The 24,734-nt window shown below is 33.1% G+C and overlaps 1 protein-coding gene across 1 annotated transcript; it reads left to right on the top strand.

Moving 5' to 3' along the window:
- Positions 1–8,083: 8,083 nt before the first annotated feature.
- On the top strand, positions 8,084–8,983 carry LOC115875346 (craniofacial development protein 2-like). The gene has a single exon (XM_030890771.1). It carries the CDS (start codon positions 8,084–8,086, stop codon positions 8,981–8,983), a length of 900 nt encoding a protein of 299 aa, XP_030746631.1.
- The last annotated feature ends 15,751 nt before the right edge of the window (positions 8,984–24,734 follow it).

Genomic DNA, 24,734 nt, shown 5'->3' with positions numbered 1-24,734 from the left:
CATATTTTAAGAAATTTTGATTGTTAATTTTATTTTTGTACAAACTAAACAGTTGTTTTTATTAAAAAATAGCAGACAAAGGTAAGAAAGGTAATGTCCATGCAGAAGTTTTTATTTCACAGGCTATTCTTTCTAGAAATTATACCATCCAGCCCTCCTATTTAATTATTAAATGAAAGTGTGAAAGATATATCAAGGACTATTCTGTTAAAATATCATCCGACCAGTCTAGGCCCTGTTGTGAACCAGAAGGTGTGCTAAGTTGGATGTTGGATATAGAATGGAAGGAATATCATGGCCGAGAACAAGGCATAATTGTATGTCCCTTGATGTAGGGGGGTAGGTTTGTTTCTAATAGGCAGTAAAACCAAAAATTCTACTGTGAATCTTCATATTCTAGGCCTGTAAAGATAAATAATTCCTGGAGCCATCTCGAGGTATAGTACTCAAGTCGGAGCGAATCAATTGATAGCACGATGAAAAGAAATAATAGCCATCATAAAACTGTAAATATGTATATAACTAGTACAATGTAGCTATTTAACTGTAAGTACAATGTAGCTAGATATTTAGTAGAATAGGGGTATTATAAATTAATACAAAGTACAATAATTGGTCATTCTTTCCATTCCCATTCAATTCTTCCCATTTAATCGTTTTCCCATAAAAAAAGGAAAATTAAAATTAAGAGTGCCCTTAACCAAAAATTGTGAAATAAATGGAGATAGTCAAATTTTATATTAGCGTGTAAGACTTTGAATAAAAAGGTGTAAAAGGATTATAAATGCTGTATTTATATCCTTTAATATCATGATAATATAAAAATTGAGTAGGTATCTCCATTTATTTCACTGTTTTTGGTTAAGGGCACTCTTAGTTTTAGTTGCCTTAAAAATAATAAGTATAATAATAATTTAAATCTCCCGCTCTTTCATAGTTCGTTCCTGTAGCCAACCAGAGGGCGCCAAAAGCGCAATCTCCCAACATTTTACCACGCGATTTACCACTCTCTAAACTATTAATTTTCTCTATGAATGTTTCTGTCTAACTATTGTCTAACTTCACAGTTTAGAATTGACAGATTTCAGAGACAACTTCAGATTTGTTCTAGAACAGATTTCGACGCCATTTTAGTTCTCTCCGTTTAGTTTTGTTTTGTAAATTCAATTTGATATTACGGCAGAAATTTATGAATATAAAGGTAATAAAACATATAAAATATATATTACATGAAAAATCCTGGAGAAAAGACGTTTCTGCAGTACTAGGTATGTCCCATGTATATTAAAAATATGTAGTAAATAAACACTATTTCTGTATTTTTTAGATGCAAGAAAATTTTGTTATGTTTATGATCGGCAATATTTTTGAAAATGGAAACAATTTACAGCAAGGTAAGATCATTTTTAACTATAGCCAACATTAGTTATCTCCATTATGTGCGATTTATTGTCAATAACACAATAAATCTGACTGATACAATCTGATTGTTATCTGACTAAGTCTCTTTTTGATTTATAAACCAGGTCTCTTTGGGAATAATGGATGCTGTTTTAAATCAAGGACTGTATAAAAATCGGCGCTATCGTAGTCACCGTAGAGGCTTACGTCACGCAGGGACCAACGCTCCACAGTGCGGCGGATGGTTATTCTAGCGGGACAAAATCTCAGGAGCGCTATTATATGGTTGGTTGATAAAAATGTATCGAAATACAAAGAATATATACGACCAAAAAATAATTCATGCATTTTTATATCAATTGGAATGTCTACTATTTATTCTTATCAGTACACATTTTTGGCTTATTTCTAACCAAACGGTTTTGTCCCGCTAGATTTATCTTCCGCCGCACTGTGCGCTCGTCCGTTAAACGCAAAAATAACTGTCACTGTCTAAAATCTTTAGCGCGAACTTCAACTCGGTCCCTAGAAAACTTTAAAAAACTGACAGTACAGGAAGATAGGAATCGAACTATCCTTATGTATCTCTATAGTATCCTTGGTTTTAAACAGCATATTTATAGTTTATACCTATTGATATTTTTACATTGTTAATTTAGGTATAAAAAAATTGTTTTTCTGTTTTCAGGTTTTTGTATAAGGCTCCCGTTTTCATGTTCCTGTCCCCGTTTTCTGTCCCTGATAGCTGTGATCAGGGGCGGATACAGAATTTTATTTTAGGGGGGGCCCAAATAAAAAATAATGCAAAATATGCCTTTTAGGGCCCAATTTTTAATCCAAAACGCTAATATTTAATCCAATTTACAGATTTTAGTGGTGGGCCCCCCCTCTGTATCCGCCACTGGCTGTGATTACGTGTATTTATTTTCAAATTACTGTAAGTCATTCTTATACCTTACTAATTTACGTTAAAATTGCATATAATTAAGTAATTGAGAATGAACTCTCAATTCTCTATTTTTTTATATTTATTTAGTCACGTTGTTTCGTATATCAAATAAATATGTTTGAATAAAATTTTCTTTTGTTTTATTTAGTACAAAATACATTTAAACTGAAAGAGGGCCCGCCATTGAATAACCGGAAACGGAAATAAAAATGAAGCCATCATGTCAACCTATGGTCAACCTGTCAATTGGAAAATTAGTTCTTCAGACGACAACGAAGGCTTTCCGTGGCGTATCGTGTTTCCACGATTTAACACAGAGTTGACACTTCTTTCTAGTTAATTATTTTATGTTTTTTTCCCCTGAAATAGAAAGTGACCGAAAACAATTGTTTATGCCATATATTAACATACCAAATCTCGTTTTTTGTGTGAAAAATAAAAAACTTATAGTGGTGCCTTTTCAGACGCACCACATAGATAATAAAATAAAAAATAGATACTTTTGTCAAGTATTCTTACCACTAATTTCCAAGCATTTATTTGTTTCATATAACATTTTATCAACTCATCATCACCTGATTTTAGTAACTCGCTCTCTTCGTCCATGATTATTTTAAACTTATAATATACCTTATTTCTTGCACAAATAATGAGACGAAGTGTGATTTTAGCGCCATCAATTAAAATCTGAAATATTTAATAATTTCTTGCATAAGCTTGAATATACATTATACATGTTCAGTGGTGACGCTAGAACTTTTTTTTTGGGGAGGGGGGACAAGCAATTTTCCCAACTTCCTACTTACGCCTACTTTAGGCCATAATACATGTAATAATGTATCGTGATAGGAATAAAAACCCTTGTTTTAAAAAAATTGTTTTATTAATTTAAAATTTAAATTTAACATTATTGAACATTATAACATGCATAAATAATTTATTTTTTTTATTAAAATAAAATCGTCCCATCCTTAATATTTTATTTAATAACTAGCGTGTACCAGCGACTTCGTTCGCGTCGAATTAATCATTCGTAATGGTGATGATAAAGCAAAGCAAGAATTTCCATTAACATACAAACTGGATAAAATTTTCTCACATTTATGTCAGCATGAGAAAAAACAATATAGCCATATTATTATATAACTTGGTAATATTTGAGGGGTAGCTTCATCTCGTTGGAATTTGACTTTCGAAAAATCCGTTTACCAAAAATAAGCTTTTTACGTCAAGCCGTTTAAGCAGAATCGTGGTTAAGAAGTTATCCAACTTTTTGGAACACCCTGTATAATTTTTTAAAAAATTTCAAAATATGTAAAAAACCAAATAAATGATGCATGTCCAAGCGTTTTCCCGAAAGACTAACCGTTTTTTAAATAACAAATATTGTAATATTTGAGGGGCGTTTTCATCCTCTTGGAATTTGAGATTCGAGAAACCCCTCCTTATCGAACCTCTACACCCCACAGTCCAAAGTTTGCCAAAAATCAGCTTTAAGTCAATCAGTTTAAGCAGAATCGTGATTACTCAATGGTCATATTTTATGAAACACTCTTTATAAATTATATTATTATATTATAAAAATCTTAAAATATGTAAAACAACAAAATAAAATATACGTGGTTAAGAGTTTTTCCGAAAAACTCACCGGTTTTTAAATAAAAAATATTTTAATATTTGAGGGATAGTTTGACCCCCTTAGAATTCGAGTTTCGAAAAATCCCTTCTTATCGAACCTCTACACCCTAAAGTCAATCTGTTTTCCAAAAATCAGCTTTTTACGCTTTTTTCAAGGGCTTTAAGCATATACGTATTACTTTTTACAAATATACTCAGGGTTCCCTATTTAACCCCGTGTGCAATTTCTGGGCCGTAAGAAAAAGACAACATAACCCAGCTCCATATTAAAACTGCATAAGTCTATTTCACCCGGATATGGATTGAACTGCGATTGCGCCAAACTCCGATTGATCGTTGTTTTAGTTCTGTTTGGATTACTTTTTATTTGTGCGCGTAAAAGAGTGATTTTGTTTAGTTTATTGTTTCCAACTATTTTTTGATATCTTTCCAACTCCATGATAATGTGTTATAAATAATAAAAATATAAATAAATTGAAGGTTAGGGGGAAATGTCAGTCAACCACTTCTCTTTAAAAACATCGACCAATGAAAACTTCTTCAGGTGAGGCATGCTCAGTTAAATGAATATCCGGGTGAAATAGACTTATGCAGAATTCCATATTGTTCTTTCACTGTTTGGGCTTCACTTTTTGGAGATTAGGCTGAGTATATTTGTAAAAAGTAATACGTATATGGCTTTAAGCAGGATCGTATAATTAATTAATTAAATAACTACCAGATTTTTCGAAACCCCCTGTATACATTTTTAAAAAATCTTAAAATATGTAAAAAAACAAAATAAAATATGCGTGTTTAAGCGTTTTTTCGGAAACTTGACCGTTTTTTAAATAAAAAAATATTGTAATATTTGAGGGGTGGTTTCACCCTCTTAGAACTGGAATTTCTACACCCTAGAATCAACCTGTATGCCAAAATTGAGCTTCTTACGTTGAGTGGTTTGAGCAGGAACGTGATTAATCAGTATGTCGGATTTTATACATACAATATACCATATTAGTATAGACTAGTCGCCTGGTCTTCAAAGTGGCCCAAGTTGTTATTATTTTTTTGTAAATCTAAGTTGATGGCAATATCCGCTTCACATTAGTGCAGCGGCAAATTTTTTTTTTATTTTTGAAAAATTTGGGATTTAGACGTCGCGTTGTCATGACTAATGTCCCAACTCAATTATACATTGCTGGGGTGCATCCTCCCCCATCACCACCAATAGCTTCACCACTGGACATGTTTCACCGTATATGAATTTTATTTTTTTTTTATTATTTTTTTTAATTTTTTTTTATTAATATTTTTTTTATTTTTTATTATTATTATTATGTGTTTTTGATGTCCCCCTGTACCTTAGACAAATACTCAATATAAAACACTTTACTATCAAGAATGAAGGTAGTACATTAAAATAGAACAATAATATAAATGAATTAAAAGAGCCAAAACATGTTTGATAGAAGTATTAAAGAAAATCGAAACAATCAAAATATCGAAGAAAATCACTATTATACGACTAGGTATATTATACAGAAATCCTATAAAGGCTGTAATAAAACAAAGAAAGCACAGAAAACCATAAGAATATAGTGTTGTTTATAAGGTATAGTTTAAATTAAAAAAAATAGTGTCACTTACGCCAAGATTAAGAAGCAATTCTGCAGAATCAAAATTATTCTCAAAAAGATTTTTCATAAACTGAACCACTACCAATATAAACAATGACATCCAAATAACCTGTGGTACGTAAGAGTAAAATGTGTATATCTTTTTCAAAATATAATTATTTGTTACATGATAAGGCCATATTCCAAGAAAAATCATAAGTTTTCTTAGAAGAGATATCAACTGTGTATTTTCTCTCATGCTTGTGATATTCTGATTTTCTCAAGCGTGTAGCACTTAAACTAAATAATTTTTTTCATGTCTTATATACCTTAAACTTATTACTTATTAAAACTGGAAAAAAGTTTTCTAACAAAAAGTAGTTTTATTAAATTAGCATGTTAAATAATATCAAGTTAAATGCGGCGAAAATGCATATTTAATGTAATTTAGGAATTTCAAAAACAAAAAAGTTTTTGCAAATTATAACATTTGCAACAAATTAGTTTTTCAACTATTTATAATTAGCAATTTTATTTCGTTGTCGACTACTTTGTTCTTACAAAGAGTTTATTGTAATATAGGTAAAAACTATAGGTTGTAAACTAGGAATATAATAATATAGTAAACTTCTTATAATATAATAATAGGCTGAAATAGGCTGAAATGCTCTAATATTTTTTTTTATTTTTAAGGTTGATTCTCCAGTTCGATACTTTTTATTGTACAATTTATATCATTACAAAAGTTTTATTTTAAAAATTTGTATCTTTTGAAAAAGGTAATAGATTTAATTAAGAGGTGAAAGAATAAATAAATATAAGCAAAATGTTAACAGAGCTGGTACAAATGTAAGAACTTGACAATGCTGTTTCCTATACGCTTCAGTCCGTCCGCCAAAAAAATATATGGAAGGAAAGGATATAGAACGGAAGGGAAACGGAACGGATAGTGTGTATTGTCCTATTCATTTACATGATATAATATTTTATGTAAACGAAAGGAAAACGCAAGATAGCTGATATGGAAGGTATAGCGAGAATCAACCTTTATGCTCCAAAAGCGTCTTTTTAATTTTTAAAACTTTAATAACGGTATTACTGACACCTTAACAATTTTTACTATTTCCAGTCCAGTTGGCATGGAAATGACGATCGATGACATTTCCCATATAATTTTACATATAAAATGAAAAAAATATAAACTCCGCCTGCGCGATCACTAGGTGGATTGAGAAGCTCAGTGGTCGTGTTGCCGGTCCTAAGCCCGGAAAAAGGAGGAAGGTTGTTGGGCTATAGTCTGTGAAACGAATAACTTTGAATTTGACAGTTCCCGCGGGCTTTTCTAGTGTTAATTTTAATAGGTTAGCAACTTGCGGCCATGCTGACGCAATGCCATCTCTAATAGAGCAGCCTCGGAACGAGATTTATGACGTCACACTAGCTACATACTACAGATTAATTTGTTGTAGAATACATGGAAAACATAATTATTCCTCGTGTTTTTGGTTTGTATTTTAAAAATGATATAGTTTACATGAAATATATATAATATACAGTTAATATAAACAGTTAATATAAATAAGTTAATATAAAAAAATATATATACAGTTAATAAATAAAAACGCTGATTAAGTTTTCATTTTGTTTTTCCGAGGGTTTTTCATTATTATTTTTTTGGTTTAAAAAAGAACGTTTCGGCTAACATTATAGCCTTAATCAGTGCTGTGTCATATGATTTTTTTTTCATTTTAAACCAACAAAAATAATGAAAATCCAAATGAAAACTTAATCAGCGTTTTTCCCGAACCTAAATCCCAAGAAAATCAAAAATTTTAGAATAATTTTACATATAAATTGACAGCGATCTTTATTTCATAGCTATCTCTGACGCCTTTTTTTCTATTATATTGTATTATTGGCAATATAATTTTTCGAACATTGATACTTGCAAAATATACATATAAATTTTGTGAATGCAAATAATAATACATCACTATTAGTAGATATTGAATGTTTTTTTTGTTTTAGGTATTTAGGTTATAGGTAAATGAAATCGATTTTCAAACCAAAATTTAAAATATATTTTACATTTTACCCATTATCTTATGTACCTATTCATTATTTGTATATTGTAAAACATTTGCTGCATTTGTATGGTTCATAGTTTATTTGCCAAAGTATTTATTGCTATAAATGATGATTGAATATTGATTTTTGCAAGAAGATGAAGAACTGTGACTTGTTTTATAATTTTCCTTTTCTATTTCACGAAAGTAAAAAGAGTTACCTCTCTGATTCATTCAGTCACTCAATTTAAAGAATATCAGTAACTTTATTGACAGAGGTATATTATATTTGCCATGTTGGTAAAAAATAACGGTCAAAATTCAAAGTTATTCATTTTATAGACTATAGGTTAGCTCCCTACCCGATGTAAAAAAGAACCACGGCTCATAGAACCGACACTCTGCCTCGGAAAACGACTGATTTATTGATGATGACCCACGCAAGAAAAAGGATAACGGCCTGGAAAAAGAAATGTATACTGCGCTTTGCCACCTGGAACATAAAATCATTTAACAACAAAGATCAAGAAACCCTAAAAGAACTTAAAGATAATAAAATCGATATATGTGCCCTACAGGAGACGAAAAAGAAAGGTAAAGGTCAATTACAATACGATGACTATCTAGTGATCTACAGCGGAGTTGAAAAACAAACAAGGGCAAAAGAAGGAGTAGCAATCGCAGTAGCAAGAAAGTACCAATCAAACATACGGCACTGCAGTTATGTATCCTCGCGAATCTTGGTCGTAAGAATGGAAACAGGAGATCAAAAACTAAATATAGTGTCAGTTTACTCACCTGAAGACAATAAACCAAAACAAGAAAGGGAGTCATTCTACGATCAACTCCAAAATACAATTCAATCATTGCCAAGCGATCAACATATATTAATTCTTGGAGATTTCAATGCCCGCATCGGAAATCAAATAATCCCTGGAATCAAGCAGAGGTTTAATGAAAATGTACTGAACGACAATGGAGAACTTATGATCGACTTATGCACATTCAATGAACTACGTATTAACAACACATTCTACGACCATAAAGAGCAACACAAATTCACATTTAGCAATACTAGAGGCCACAGATCTACAATTGACTATATTGTTACAAACAGATATATACATCCACTTCAAATATTAGATATCAGGACGTTGAACTCAGCCGATGTAGGAAGCGATCACAGTCTGTTACTTGCAAAAATCAAATTAAAATTTAAACCTCATAAGAAACTAGGACAGGCAACTCAAGAAGTTAAGATATTCATATATATCAAAACATCGAATCGCTATGGGACTTGTCGATTAAACAACTATATGAGAAAAGACTGACAGAGAAAATCCAAGTAAACCCAATAAAAGCAGAGGATAGCATAAATACCTCCTGGGAAACTAAAGAACAAGGAGGCCGCATGTGAAGCTTTAGGCACCCGGTCTATAAAAAGAAATAATAGCACCAAAATAAATAAAACTCCGTGGTTCCGTCCAGAAATTAAAGAAAAATGTAGAGAGAAAAAAATAGCATACCTCAACTACAGAACATTACGCACACGAGAATCATTCGAAACATATAGACGAATCCGAAACGAGACGACAGCACTAGTAAGACAAACAAAAAACCAACATTGGGAAATTTTCTCTAAACGAATGGAGAGTGACTTCTACGGACTTCAAAAACAAATTTGGAGCTTTATAGGAACGCAAAGAAAAGAGATTAATGAGTTAGTTGAAACAAATCACATAGCAAGGGAATCCTGGATTGATTACTTGTCAGAACTATACAAATCAGAAGAAATAGAAGTTGAACTAAATACACCCGAAATAAAGACCAACGACAACGTACAGATTGAGGCAGCCGATATAATTACATCCCTTCGAAAGCTAAAGAATAGGAAGAGCCCAGGGCAGGATGATATCCCAAAAGAATTACTTAAATATGGCGGCCAAAGTCTCATACACCAGCTAACATCCCTGATTCAAAAAATTCTTTACCAACACAGGATACCCAATGAATGGCGAACCAGCACCACTATCTTGATGTTTAAAAGAGGAGATAAGAAGCTGCCCTCAAACTATAGAGGCATAGATCTTCTAAGCACCACACCAAACCACAAACCAAACCAAACCAAACTTACGACAAAAGTGATAACAACCAAAATAAATGACTTAACATGCTTAGCAGATGAACAGCAAGGTTTCAGATCGGGCAGATCATTCACAGACGCGGTTTTTGTCATAAGACAGATAACAGAAAAATCAATCGAATATAACAAACCAGCGTATATGTGTTTTATTGATTTAGAAAAAGCGTTTGACCGTGTGCAGCTAAGAGACGTTGTACACCTTCTTTACAATAGGCAAATCCCACACAACCTCGTTAAAACCATACAAAACATATATGAAGCGAACCAAATTCAAGCTAAAATTAACGGGGTCCTGACCAAACCAATAAATGCAGGCTGTGGTATCCGACAAGGTGACTCCCTGAGCCCTCTTCTTTTCAATATCATTATGGACGAAGTAGTAGGAAATGTACGTTTACTGAAGGGATACAGTATGGGCGACCAGGAATTTACTATTCTATACTATGCCGACGACGCCGTATTGGTAGCTGAAAATGAGAACGATCTACAGCGCTTATTACATCGATTTAATTGCACTGCCAAATCACTTATTATGATAATATCGACTCAGAAAACTAAATGCATGACGACATTAAAAGTACCACTAAGATGCAAACTGGAAGTCGAGGGCAATGTTATTCAGCAAGAGATGAAGTTTAAGTATCTAGGCATAGAAATCTCAGGATATGGTGATGTAGAAGCGGAGGTGCGAGAACGGACAACGAAGGTAACCAGAATAGCAGGATGCCTAAATGATACAATATGGCGAAATAAAAACATTGAGGTGGAGACTAAAGCGAGAATTTACAAGGCAACGCTACGACCAATAATGACATACACTGCAGAAACTCGACCTGATACAGCGAAAACTAAACAACTACTAGAAACAACCGAAATGAGAGTACTACGCAGAATAGCTGGAAAGACGCTTCTGGACAGGAGAGAAATGAAAGCATAAGAAGAGCGTGCAAGGTGGAAAATGTAAATGAGTGGGTACTCAACAGAAAGGAAGAATGGAACGAGCATATCAGCAGAATGGACAACAGAAGGATAGTGAGAGTTGCACGCGACAAATCACCGCTAGGTCGCAGAAGCTTAGGACGTCCACGAAAACGATGGAGCGACAACTTGTCAGTCTGACCGGTAGAGAAGACGAAACCAAACAGGCGATTCGCCTAGTATGAAGAAGGAAGAAGAAGAAGAAGAAGAAGAAGAAGAAAATTACAGCGATCTTCATTTCATAGCCATCGCTGACGCCGTTTTTATTCGACCATACGGTATCACAACTATATTACAATTAAATGCGGCAACCTGACATTTTTTACAGCAGAGCTACCACCTGAATCCCCAGAGCGAAATTTAAATTTCAGTTAGTCTCCACGGCGCCGAATATGTCCATGGTTGGCAACAATGAATTCAAAAATCGCGCCCTCGATCACGTAACTAAACGTTTGATTGTTATGAAACATGTTTATGCAGAATCAATTAAAAAATCCATTGATTGGATAAGAAAAAGATTCTTTCATGTTTTGCAGAAATCAATGTCAAGTACTCTTTTACCAATCCGCTACAGATTTATTAAATCGTAAAAAATCCGAATAGTATATTAGATAGATAAATCGACAATTTATCGACTATGCCCTTATAATAAACATATCCATATGCATACTAAATCAACAAATAACACGCATACTTGAGGACTCACTTTCCTCTCTGGGTATCGTGTCGTGTCCCGACGCACTGACAATAAAAATGGAAACAATATGACAAGCGTTCACGTCAAAAGCCCGTATTAAAATACCACAGATAATGCGGAAGATTCGTCTTGGGCCTTTTTCGATACCCCGATCTTAAAATGGTTAGAATTCTTTAAATGTCCCATTCAGATAGAGGCATGCCAAGAAACGATAAAAAAGGATATGCTAATAGTGGGCAATTTTCGACTTGGAGTATAAATTGTGAATTTTATATTTGGGGATACGTTGTTGGGGTCAGAATTAATGCATTAAACTGGATAGTCACGATGATTTTTTTCTGAAAATACACGTGTTTTATATTTAAATATTTTACCACATTTCCATCTTTGTTTATAATCTCTGTATTTCGGGTAAGCCACCCAGTTAGTGGCACTTTAAGGACATATATTTTATCTAACGGAATCTGTAACAATTATTTTTTCTTTGTTTTTTGATCTGGTTAATTGATTCTTCTACAATTTATCTTAATGAAACAGTATTTAATTTTTTTATTATTTTTGGAATATTATCATTTTACTAGTTATTGGCACACCTACTACATACATATTAAAACTATACCTATAGTTCCTATCAAATAAACTTTTAGTCACGTGATTAAGCTTGACCGACACAGCGTTGTCCACTTTTTTAATCAAAATATTTTAGGAAACAAAAATAAATTAATACATGCACAGTTATTATTCATGTCAACAAAACTCACCTCCTTAACAGCACTTAAGGGACATAAAGGGCCATTACTACCGCTTTTCCTTTCAAAATATTCTAATAAAGCTGCGATGAGTTTTTTTATGGCTATTAAGCTATCTTGTACACTTCGCACTAAGAGAGGTTCTAAAAAGAAGTTAAAGTTTTAATATATTTTTTTAAACGGTTTTATTTAGCTCGACCCGTACGGTATTCATTTATTTGTTTGGGTCAAAATTAGAAATTGAAATTTAAGTATCTTCCTGTTGTCAGATTGATATGAAATTTGGTACACACCTTTAGTTTCGATGACAATACAATATAGTAATATCAACAAAATATCAATAACATTGTAAATCTAAGATGGCCGCCGGTTCAAAATTGCGGATTTCATATTTTTCCACAACCCCATCAATATGGGTATCAAATGAAAGGGCTACACTAGTAGAATACTGTGATTATGACAAAATTTAAAGTCCAAGATGGACGTCGTTACAAAATGGCGTATTAGGTAAAGGCATGAGTAGTCGTGTCCAGAACAGTTGTGTCCAAGATTGTGTGACGTTAGAAGGACAGATAAAAAAAAGGTGATGAATTTGTGAAAATGTTGCGGTCCAACATTGACGTTACAAAAGGATTGGTAAATGGTGCTATAGGCCACATTACAGAAATTGTTTGGCCTCAGTTCCGTCGAACCCAAATGTACGAAACAGATGTACCATCAGTTTGGATTGACTTTGGCAGAGACGGCATGCACGTTATACACCCGAAAGCCATACAGTTTCCAGCAAAATTCAATTATGGTACGGCTGAAAGAAGGATGTTACCCTTAATTTTGTCATGGGCATCCACCGTCTATAAAATGCAGGGCAGCACAGTCGACCATGCAGTAGTGTATTTGGGCTCAAAATTGTTTGAGGAAGGGCAAGCATACGTGGCTCTAAGTCGAGTCAAGTCTCTGGAAGGGCTATGTGTTGAGGAATTAGATTGTAATAAATTATCAGGTAAAAAACCATGTAACAATGATGCACTAAATGAATTAAATAGAATGAGGAATATTCGGTAGGCATTTCCGTTAAATACTAAAAACTAGAAAATAAAAAATCGGTAAAAAACTTTTAAGTTAAACGGTTTTATCTTATGTGCACTGAAAACTAGAAAATAATAATAACAATTAGTTGTTTTGAACTTCTAGTTCAGAAAATATTTTAGTACTAGGCAGAATACTTTTAGGCATATTAGACTAAAATAAAAACGTGGGGCCCCTCTGAAATCCTACCTATGGCAAAGCATATCTTTATACTTTGGTATATGAGCTCGGCGTTCGCTGATGAAGCCGCCACGGCTGGTTATTGATTGTCAAAATCTCCAGTTACGATTATAGTAAGTCGATGCAATCCACACTTAGTATAGAAGAAAGTATTACAGCAATAGTTAATGGGCCCCACGTTTTTATTTTAGTCTAATATGCCTAAAAGATATTCTGCCTAGTACTAAAATATTTCTGAACTAGAAGTTCATAATACCTAATTGTTATTATTATTTTCTAGTTTTCAGTGCACACAAGATAAAACCGTTTAACTTAAAAGTTTTTTTACCGATTTTTTATTTCGATTTATTTTAATTTCCTTCCAAGTACTTTTAGAGTTTCGAATGAAATTTTGAGGGTAAAAATTACTATAAATGCGACATATTTTAAAGCTAAAAAAGTGTCGACATATTCACCAGGGACGTGCATATGGGTTATCACTGGAATATTTTTCTAAAAAAAGCATGTACGCCACTTACTTTTTTTTCTCTTGTTAATGAGATAATGTGAGCAGTTTAATGCCGATTAAAAGTTGTCTCTTGATATTTTGTCGATTTCGGCCTACTTGATGAAATAAACGCAATTTTATTAATTTGCCTTGATCTAAATCTAGTAGCAACCTTTAAAAAAAAATTAGTTCATCATTAATTTGCGAAAGTTTTAAATAAGTACTCATTGATTCCTCATCAAAAAATATAAAAAAGTGCCTCTAAACATGGTATGGAAATGCATAGTTTTAGAGTTACAGAATGTTAAAACTTGAAAACTAAAATTAGGTGTTCTATAATAATTATCTTAAATAGGTACCATTATTTTTTTATTGGAAATTGGCTGTAGGTTGGACGAATATTAATAATAACTAATAGTAATACTATTTAATAATAAATTAGGTAAAATAAATAATTTATTAATTTTATTTTTAATTTAATTTAATTAATTGTGATTAATAAAATAGCGTTTATCTCATCAAAGAGGCCGAATTCGACAAAATATCAAGAGATAACTTTTAATTGGCATTAAACTGCCTACAAAATTTTGCTATCCAAAGAAAAAAGTCAGTAGCGTACATGTTTATTTTTTCTTGAAAAATATTACCAAACCAAAAATTCCCCTGATTAATTTATCGACACTTTCTTAGCATTAAAATATGTAGCATTTATAGTGACTTTTACCCTCAAAATTTCATTCAAAACGCTAAAAGTACTTGGAAAAAAATTATAATAAATCGAAAAAATATTAAGACTTCAACACCCTGTAGCTACGAAACAAAGCAGAATCGGACGTATGTTGATGTGAAAAATAAATTTTATTTTTACGTGAGGAATCTCCCCACGAGAGATGGCACATGTTTTTTGAAACACCCTGTATACGGTGTTTCTTTTACTATCAGTAGGGACCTTTTATCATTATTAACAAGACACACACAAGGTCGTGACGCGGTTTGTTCCCAGGGTTAATAAATATTGCATGGAACCATCGGCAAGTCCAATTGAGCCCCGGTAACTACCATCATGATTCAGCCGGGTCGGCGTGTAACCCAAACGCAGCGTGTAATACAATATATCGTATTTTATACACCCCATAAAACTAGTTAGCGAAACCTACAAAGTATCACTTACCGAAGCCGTTGCATTAAACATAGGCTCGCGCGGCGCGGCTTAAGCGCTGCTCGCTTTTCTTACCACTTTTCCGAATAGTTGGATATCTTTTCAGACTTAAGAACCCTATACGTACATACCTACCATGCAATTCACACACAGAGCCTGGCTGTATTAAAAATCTCGACTTTAATACTATGCAAGAAGCGGTTATACTGACCATCGGACATTAAAAAACGAACAACATAATTAGTTTTCGTAGAAGAACTTAGAACTTAGTTGATTATGGTTCGGTGGTACACTCTGCTGCTTGCAAATTAACCTTATAGCTCCTGGACCTTGTACAAAATGCATGCTTGAGGCATGAGATTCTTTGAGATTTTTACACAAGCCCTGCAACTAGTCTGCTTCATTCCAACCACTCCATTCCTCAACATCTTCTGGACAACTTAATTGAGAGCATGCCACATCATCTCACAGCTTGCATTGAGGCTCGAGGAGGCAATGCAAACTATTAGTTGTGAGAAATAAATTCAATATTTTCTGTTTAAAATGAAATTTGTTTTTGTTGACTTTCACTCATGAAATAAAATTATAATAACAGCCTATTATAGTTGTGATCACTTAGATTTTTAATTTTATATTAGTTAGTCGTGTAGTAAGCCAATATGTCCAAAAATATAAAAATAATCATATTAGTTCCAAAATAAAATAAAAATATCGTTATATACAATAATTTTGGCCATGTGTGTATGTGCTAAAGCGGGAATAAATTTCTTAAATACCCAAGGAAAAAATTAGCGCAGTCTTACCTGATTTCGATTTTGGCAAATCCTAGCTATATAGTAAGAGAAACAATGCTACCTCGTCATATGGAGGAAGATCTGCCTATGATAATCAATGAAATCTTATCAAAATGCTCCAGGGCTAAACCCTGAAACTGAAATAAGATTAAACCTATATAACCTCAACCGTCAAGGCACGTCACCTGAAATATACCAACGACAGTTCAAGAAAATACTAAATCGGTTTAATAAAAATATTGTTATTTACACTGATGAGTCCAAAACAGAAATTGATGCTGGCTGTGCAAATATTATCAACGGGTCAGCTTTCCAATAGATTTTTGGGACATGAAGTATCAACTTTCTTCACAGAACATTTCCCTATCTGGAACTCTTTGTCCTATGTCATCGAAGAATAACAACCAAACTAGAGTGATAATCGTAACTGAGTTTTTATCCAAGATCTTTTGAAACAAAAAAGTCAGACTCTTATTCGAAAGTGCAGTGAAAAGGGAAATAAACTCACGTTTGTATGAGTTCCAAGTCCCATGCTACACATCCTTGGCAACATAATGGCAGATTAAGCTGCTCAGCAGGCTGCTAGAAGAGATACCATTTTGAATATGATTTTTAAGAACTACTACATAAACGAACAGAAAGGGAATGGCACGATTAGTAAACATTCGAAGCTTCGCGCAATAAAACAGGATCCGTCAATCACATCCTTGCGTTTTTTTACTAAGACACACTTGTTTTACACTAGGTCGAGCGGATGAATCCTACACTGGGTAGGCATACGCGGCTAAGAAAATCACTATAATAAACTTGATATTGTACCAAGCTTGTGTGCTAGGAAGTAAAGTTTTATGCATATTTTTATCGATATGTGTGTCGCTTCTGAACGGCCTAAGTAAAGGATCTAGCTCGTTTGCCAGCTCAGAATTAGAATTTAGAGTTAGTAACTCGCATTTTCATTGGAGGACACTGTCATATTTATTTCAAACCAATAATCAACGAGAGTATTCGTATAATTTAATAAAATTACTGTAAATCATTATAAATAATGAATTGTTTGTAATTGAACTGTAATTTTTGTATTATTAATCCGGTAAATGATGGAGATAAATAATTGTGATTGATTAAAATTCTATTTTATAATGAAACTTTTGTTAACACCATTCTGAAAATTCGAGTAATGAATTGAATAATGACAATACAAATGACATATGTCTTAAAACAAACAGCAATTTAGAGTGACAATTTTGGTTCTGCAAAAGAAATACATATTCTATGAGTTTATTGGTTACCTAACGATTAACATTAATTTAATAAATCCCCATCATGAATAATGAACAAAACATTTAAACAAAAACAGACCATAGACCACACAAAACAAATTTTTGGGTAATAGTAGTAAACAAATTATTGGGTAATTAGTATTAAAAAGCATTATAAAAATATAAAGCTAGGATAGTATATCTACGGTTTCATATTAACTCTAATTTTTTGAAGTTTATAAAAAGCATTCATAAAAAATATATATCCTTCAAATCATTCAATTTAATACCACAATTCAAATATGCGCACATAGTGCACGCACATTTTTTTTAATAAAGATTACTGCCCTAACCAGATATGAATAAATTTTCCTTAATTCAAATGCATTTCCAAATTAATTATGTCTTTTATTTCTATCCTAAATCACATATTTACAATATTTTAAAATGTTTCGTTCGACTATTACACTTTTATTGGCGAATTACAAATAGCCATTGCTTATTGTTATTTTGACAACAAATCTACTTGTTTACTAATTTATCCAGTCCGTTTTATTATTTCCAAACATAAAAACTCTAGTTTATCGAGCGCGTACGATGGAAAATTTGCATGCCTAGTAATATAGACGCGCCTATATTGATCTTTATACTGCGAAATTCCAAAAAGGCCGACTGTAAACCCGATAAAATATTCGCGCGATGCGAATGAAACTTCATGTCAGTTCCACTTCCAGTCTCACCCTGTAGTTTCTTTTTTTCGAGATAAAACGCTGAGAACGAAAGAGGTGTGTTTACCAAGCTTAGCCAGTCCATTTGCCGATATACGATACAGTCGTAGGGATGTTAATATTTAAAAAAACATCGATATTAGAAAAGACCAAAGATTGAATGAATTGCTTTGCTTCTTGCTTGCAGTCTTGGTCTTGTGCAGTGTAACAACCCAGGGTCTTCAACAAAGTTGAAGAAGTAATATTTTGGCCAACCAAATTCTCGAAGCTAAAGTTGAAGGTTTGGTGCCAATATCTTTAGATTATAAGTTATTCTATGAGTTTTTCTATTTTTTTTTATTTGCCCTATTGCGAGCTAAGATATTCGCCAATGCACGGTCGAAAATTGTTAGTACACTCAACAAGGCCCTTATTCTCACACTGAACTACAAACATCTGCACGAATGGACAGTAAACGATTGTATTTAGATTACTTTTAAAGTGAAATTATTCACAGTGGACATACTATGAAATTCCTATGAAACATTAGAAACCGACGTTGTGCCACGATTCACGATAATTTTTGCAGTTCACAGTTCACACAGCTTTTTAAGTTTTTAATGTCACTTTGTGACAATTATCACGGGTTTGAGTAAATAAAATTTAAATTAAACCAAAGACATTATAAATATAGACCGAACATCTCATTCATAAATACTCGTTGGTAGTGTATCAAACATTCCAATGTGTCAAACAAGGACAGAAGAGACAGAGAAGTCTAAAATTTCCGACCCCGGCAACTAGGCGCATTTGGATTGTTCTAATGGCCAGTGGCGTATCGTTTTGGAACGAATTTAATTAGTAAAGTAAAAGTAAAGTAATTAGTAAAATGTTTACTCCATATTAATATACTACATTAACACTTTTTCGTCAGATGCGTTTTGTTATAAGGTCTAATATAATAATATAATTAATATCCCACATATACTTATGTTGAAACGTTAGTAGGTAGTTTTCGAAAATCGCTCCAACGTCGATTTTTTATTTAAACTTTCAGTTAATTCTATATAAACTTTCAGTTACTTTTGAATATTTATAGGGTGACTCAGGCTTCCGAAACAGTTCTATATTAGGTTTGTGGCTGGTGACTTTTCTTTCAATTTTTTTTTCAGAATATGGAGGCAATGGTAAAGCACATTTTAGACATTTTTGTATACATAGGTGGCCGGAACATATTTTCAAACTAAAGTTGTAGATTTGCCATTAAATTTCCATTCCAGAAATACCTAGGGTTGCCACCTGTCCTTTTTGAAAAGGACAGTCCTTTTGGAATAACTTGTCCTTTTGACTTTTTTTACTTAAAAGTCATTTTATTTACCTACGTATTTTCCCCTGAGAAAATTATCTACAGCAAACAGAAATGTTATTTTCGTCCAAATTTAATTAGAGATGTTATAAAACTTATAAATAAATTTTTCTTGTTTAGAATAGGCAACATTATTTAGAACTTCCCGTTTAATCTCAAATGATAATTTAGGTTTTAGTTTTACCTTTTTTGATCTTAAAAAGAACTTTTTAAAATTAGCAATTAGTAACGATTTAGTTAGTTCGCAATCGATAGCTTCCTGTAAAGTACTATGTAATAGTTGTTTAATCTTGTATTATTAATAACTTCCTATACCTAAAATCAATATTTAATGAGAAAATTGTGTTTTTGAAAATATAAGACAAGATTTGACTCTTTCGGTCTTCTTCTTGTATTATGATGGCTCTGATACGAGGCAATTACCTTTTAGTCTCTCAATAGAAGGCATTTGTTGTTAGAAGGCAATTTATCATTAAAAGTATCAAATCTGTGTGCTACAGTATGGGATTTCTGTCGCATAATAATGAATATTACGTTTATTTACAAATCCATTACTTTTTAAAGGTAGCTTCATCAGACAATCAAATTTTAGTTAAATGTCCCAATCTTCATGAACTGTATAAAGCATATGTATTGCGGTTTGAATCACCCCGATAATCACCCTGTATGTTGACAAAAATATTTTGAAAATGTGCGTTACAATGGCCCCCATCTTATGTAAAAAATTGAAATAAAAATTACAAACCTAAAACGTAAAAGGTAAAAAGCTTTTTTGGAGGCCTGGGTCACTCTATTATATAGGTATGTATAAAACTAGTAGCCTAAGAATTATTTCCAGTTCGTCCCATTCTAAAAAAAAAGATAAACACACCGTACAAATAACTCTAGGAAGAGGTATTTGTACGGTGGTAAAAAATTGTTTAAACGAGGCCGAAGGGGCAGATATAATAATGCAATAAAATGTAAAAAAGGGCGGGTAAACACCTTTGTTTATATGTTGAGCAAAATTCCTTTAGAATATCGTATATAATGACCAAAATATGATGCAATTTTAAGAGAAAAAAATGTCACTTTCTGGCTTATAATAAAGTTTCAAATGCAACGTTTATATTCAAATTTGTTATGATCTACAACAGTTAAGTAGTAATTGAGACGAATTATAATTCAATTACCGGCTACTACGTTCTTGTTTTAATAGCTCAAAATTTAACAAATATAATTAGAAATTATTTTAATTGTGAGAGGCTCCCTTGTGGGACGCCTATGTACGGCGATTACGGCGCGGCGGAAACAATACCTACCTGTGAAGAGACAAATTCGGGTAATTTGAGCTTATTTTTCCACATTTATTGACACATTGCTTATTTTTCCACACATTGTCGTACCATATTGAAAATTCGCAGATTCAAAAGTACGTTAAACAAAAGCAAAAACTACTGAAAAACACTGAAAAGTTCACTTCAGACTTGATTCCGACTTCAAACATACCGTAAGCTAAACGTAGTACGCTATAACGGACCAAGGGCCGTCGCGAGGGGTGGTGGGACGGACGGCTCATTTCATTCTGGAAGACTAGCAGCGATGTTGCCAATAGTTCTAGACGTTTCAGCACATTAAACAGTAAACATGTCCTTTAATAGTAACGCATATATCCTCTGGTTAATAACATATTATTACGCATGCTTCTTTAAAAATAAACTATTAATTTAATTAAGAAATTGAGATTTATTGATATCCGGTAAAGGTTTTAAAGTCACCTTTTCTGCAAATTAAACTAAGTAGATAGGCGCAAATTTGAGATGTGGCAATGTCGCCTTCTCTATCTCAGTTGGTTTTTACAGTACGTAGTCAACCTCCGATTGTTTGATCGGGTTAAAATGTCTAATGTGATATCTGTTCTTACTAAATCTATGAATTAAACTCACAAGATAGCAATAATTACTTTGAAAAAGGACGCTTTAACCACTTTTGGGTATTTTTTCAATGAGGGCGGTTCAAATTTTGAAAAATTTTATAATTTTTGAAGATTCTGACTTTGACAAGAGAAAATTATTTCTGTTCTTGCTTGGCGGTTGTTCTTAACAACCGCTATAGCAGCGCCCTACAACGTATGCGCTCCAAAAAGTTTTAGCGGCAAGCCGACCATTCCAATCTAAACTTGTTTCCTTTATCTATGGATCTGACCTATGAAAATACTTTCCCGTTTTTAAGTATATTTGTATACCTGTAAATGGTTGTATGATTAATATTGAATCGAAGACCAATTCTTCGGAAACTCCTACAATACTAGAGCTTGGGCATTAGATACAGATATGACGGCGCCGGCGGTCTATTCAACATAAAAAGACTCAGGGCAAAAACACGTACAAAATTTATCACAGAACTTCAATACGCTGATGACTGCGCTCTAGTTGCAAACACGGTACAACAATTACAAGAAATGTTGAACACATATACCTGGGCATACGAGGCTTTGGGCCTTAAGCTAAACATCGGCAAAACTAAAATCATGTGCACTCCCCCGAAAGATCACAACACTGCTATAAAAATCGGAGAAGAACTATTGGAATATGTGGCGGAATTTAATTACCTTGGCAGTTTGATTTCGGAAAAGGCCAATATTGACTCTGAAATTCAGCACAGGATTAGTAGCGCCTCAAGGGCATTCTGGAAATTAAAAGACAGGGTTTTCTACAATAATGACCTGAGTACAAAAACAAAACTTCCAGTATACCGAGAAATTATAATCCCCACCATGTTATATGGGAGCGAAACCTGGGTGCCTTACCGCCGACACATGAACGCATTAAACAAGTTGCAACAGAGACACCTTAGACAACTCTTAATAGTCCGGTGGTTCCATCATGTCTCAAACGTATCGGTCCTTGAAAAAGCTAACTGCGAGAGTATTGAAGTCATGGGCACAAAATCCCGCTTAAGATGGGCTGGTCACGTATGCAGAATGCAAGAAAACCGCATACCAAAATCTCTGCTTTACGGTGAGCTTGTAGACGGTAAGAGGAGGCCGGGTGGACAACTGAAAAGATACAATTAACATGCAGAATGAGTGGGAAAAAGCAGCTCACAATAGAACTCAATGGAGAAGGGTTGTAAACTCAGTTAACAGGGGCAACCAAAAAGTAAAGAGGCAACAAAGCAATGAGATTTGTGAATGTCCGGACTGCGGTAGGCAGATAACATCACGTATCGGGCTTTCCAGTCACAGAAAAGCTCATGAAAGAAAACGCCTTGCGTGACCATCTTCTTTTTGTGTGTCGGCTGTATGTATGTATGTAGAGCTTGGGCATATTCTTCGCTAGTTAAATTTCGATTTGATTGTTCCATAATAATTAAAATTCACTTAGAGAAAATTCGTCATAACCGAAAAGTTTTAAAAATACGTATATCGATATTTTAGTAGATATTTACACATCCCTTTGCCGAGATGCGGCAGAGTCGTAAATTGGGATCGGTCAGCAATTAATAGACCATTGTGAAACCAGAGAATCGATGTAAATTTATAAGGTTTTATCTGCGTCTGACGGTCCGGTATAGTGCAGATACTAGTAGGGCGATTGTAGATTTGTATATGCGCCGCGGGTATACCGGGTGGTCGGGAACATCATTCGACTCGTAGATTATATGCCGGTTATAATGGGATACATAAACTAGGAAACTACTTGACACCCTTAACTTTACATAGGTGCCTACTCAACTAATTAAAAATTGGTCAAGTGCGAGTCGGACTCGCGCACGAAGGGTTCCGTACTATCCATTATCTATAGAACATTAGACACTATATTATTATAAACTTTTTTTCCGATTTAGCTGAAATTTTGAATGCGCGTATATGTAATTAAAAAAAAATGAAGAAACACATTACTAAAAATTGTATTAATCAATAATAAATATGTAAAAAGTAAAAATAAATATGTAAAAATATGTAAAAATTAAAAAAAAAACGAATAAAAAAAGTCGCGTTGACTAGGATTCGAACCTGCCTTGCTACGGCTCCAACGTCATACCAGCGTCAAGTCCTAACGCTTTAACCACGCGGCCACCGAGGACTTGAAATATTCTATGTAAAATTGTTACTTAAAAGATAATGTTTAGTTTCTGTTTTTAGTACTTACCTATTTTTATAGCGGCAACATAGATACATTTTCTGTAAAAATTTCAACGAAGTTTTAGAGAAATTTGAAAACACATGAAAATATGGTTGAATTTTTTCCTAGAAGTCCTAGAAATCAAAAGACGTTTCTATGGTAATATAATTTCGATTTCATTTTTTGATAGATGCAATGACTAAATAATACAAGGACATGTAACGCCCATGTACGGGCTGCAGAAGAATTTGTGACGTTAGACGCCATCATTTTGGAGCCTACGTATGAGTCACCATCTCGTCAACAGCGACAATTTTAGCGGTTTTTAATAATGTGTCGTGTGTAGTAAACTTTGTATAAACCGTATTACAATGGTGATGTATTCAGCTTTCAAGTGTAAAAGCCGCAACGATAAGAAAGAGCCAGGAGTTACTTTCATAAGTAAATAAACAGTCTACTCCACCTTTTTAGCTTTTTCTTATTGAATTTGTTAATTATTTTTCTGATACTATATGTACTTGATATCTGCTATACGCCGATACTAGTTTTGTACCTTTTGTTAACATTTTAATACGTTTTTTCGTAATTAATTAGTATGATACCACCGCCTATACCGTAGGCGTAGTCAAAACATTTATCAAAAATATAAATATCCCTTGAAGCAGCTAAGTTAAGAAAAATATATGGCTACGGCACTGTTTGGTGCCATGGTAACAATTTAGTCTCGGGTGTTATATTATGTCCTTGTATTCTTTAGTCATTGTATAGATAGTTATTATTAATTATTTTGATTAACCTCATATTTTTGCTCTTGTTAAATTAACTATCACATTTTCCGATAACTATTATCACCCTTTCTGTAGCATTGAAATAAATAAATTTTGTACTTCTTTAACACATTAAAACAGTAAAAAATGGAAAAAAATGGAATGGACATTTGGAAAAATATAAACGGGATTAATCAATATAGAACATCAAAATATTTTTATGAAGAATGTATTTTTCTTCAAAATGTTAATAATAAAAAAGTTGTTCCTCTTGTAGAAACAATATTTTTTTTAAAATTTTCAGATTTTTCTACTTATCAATAGATACCTCCACGCGTTCCCGAGATAAAGAGTCTTGACCAGGGTTCGGAAGTAGTTACTTAAGACGTAATTTATCTGATTAACTACGTGTAGTTTTTCTTCAAAAATTACGTCTTTTCCCGTTCATTAACTCATGAAAACTACATTAATAAACTATGTATTGATAGTATGAATAATTTTGCTTTGTATGAGGGGTCTAAATAATATGATGTGTGAATATTATATTTAAAGCCATATTTCTTCTGTTTTCTTAAATACATTGTGTTTTCTAAAGCTTCAACTT

Source organism: Sitophilus oryzae, unplaced genomic scaffold, assembly GCF_002938485.1.
Source record: "Sitophilus oryzae breed Bouriz unplaced genomic scaffold, Soryzae_2.0 scaffold_1057_pilon_pilon, whole genome shotgun sequence".
NCBI classification, from domain to species: Eukaryota; Metazoa; Arthropoda; class Insecta; order Coleoptera; family Curculionidae; genus Sitophilus; species Sitophilus oryzae.
Note: the sequence above shows the minus strand (reverse complement) of the source record. Positions and strands in the feature narration are given on the sequence as shown.

Excerpts from the sequence above, each read along its gene's own strand:
- LOC115875346 (XM_030890771.1), top strand. The coding sequence starts at position 8,084 with ATGACCCACGCAAGAAAAAGGATAACGGCCTGGAAAAAGAAATGTATA.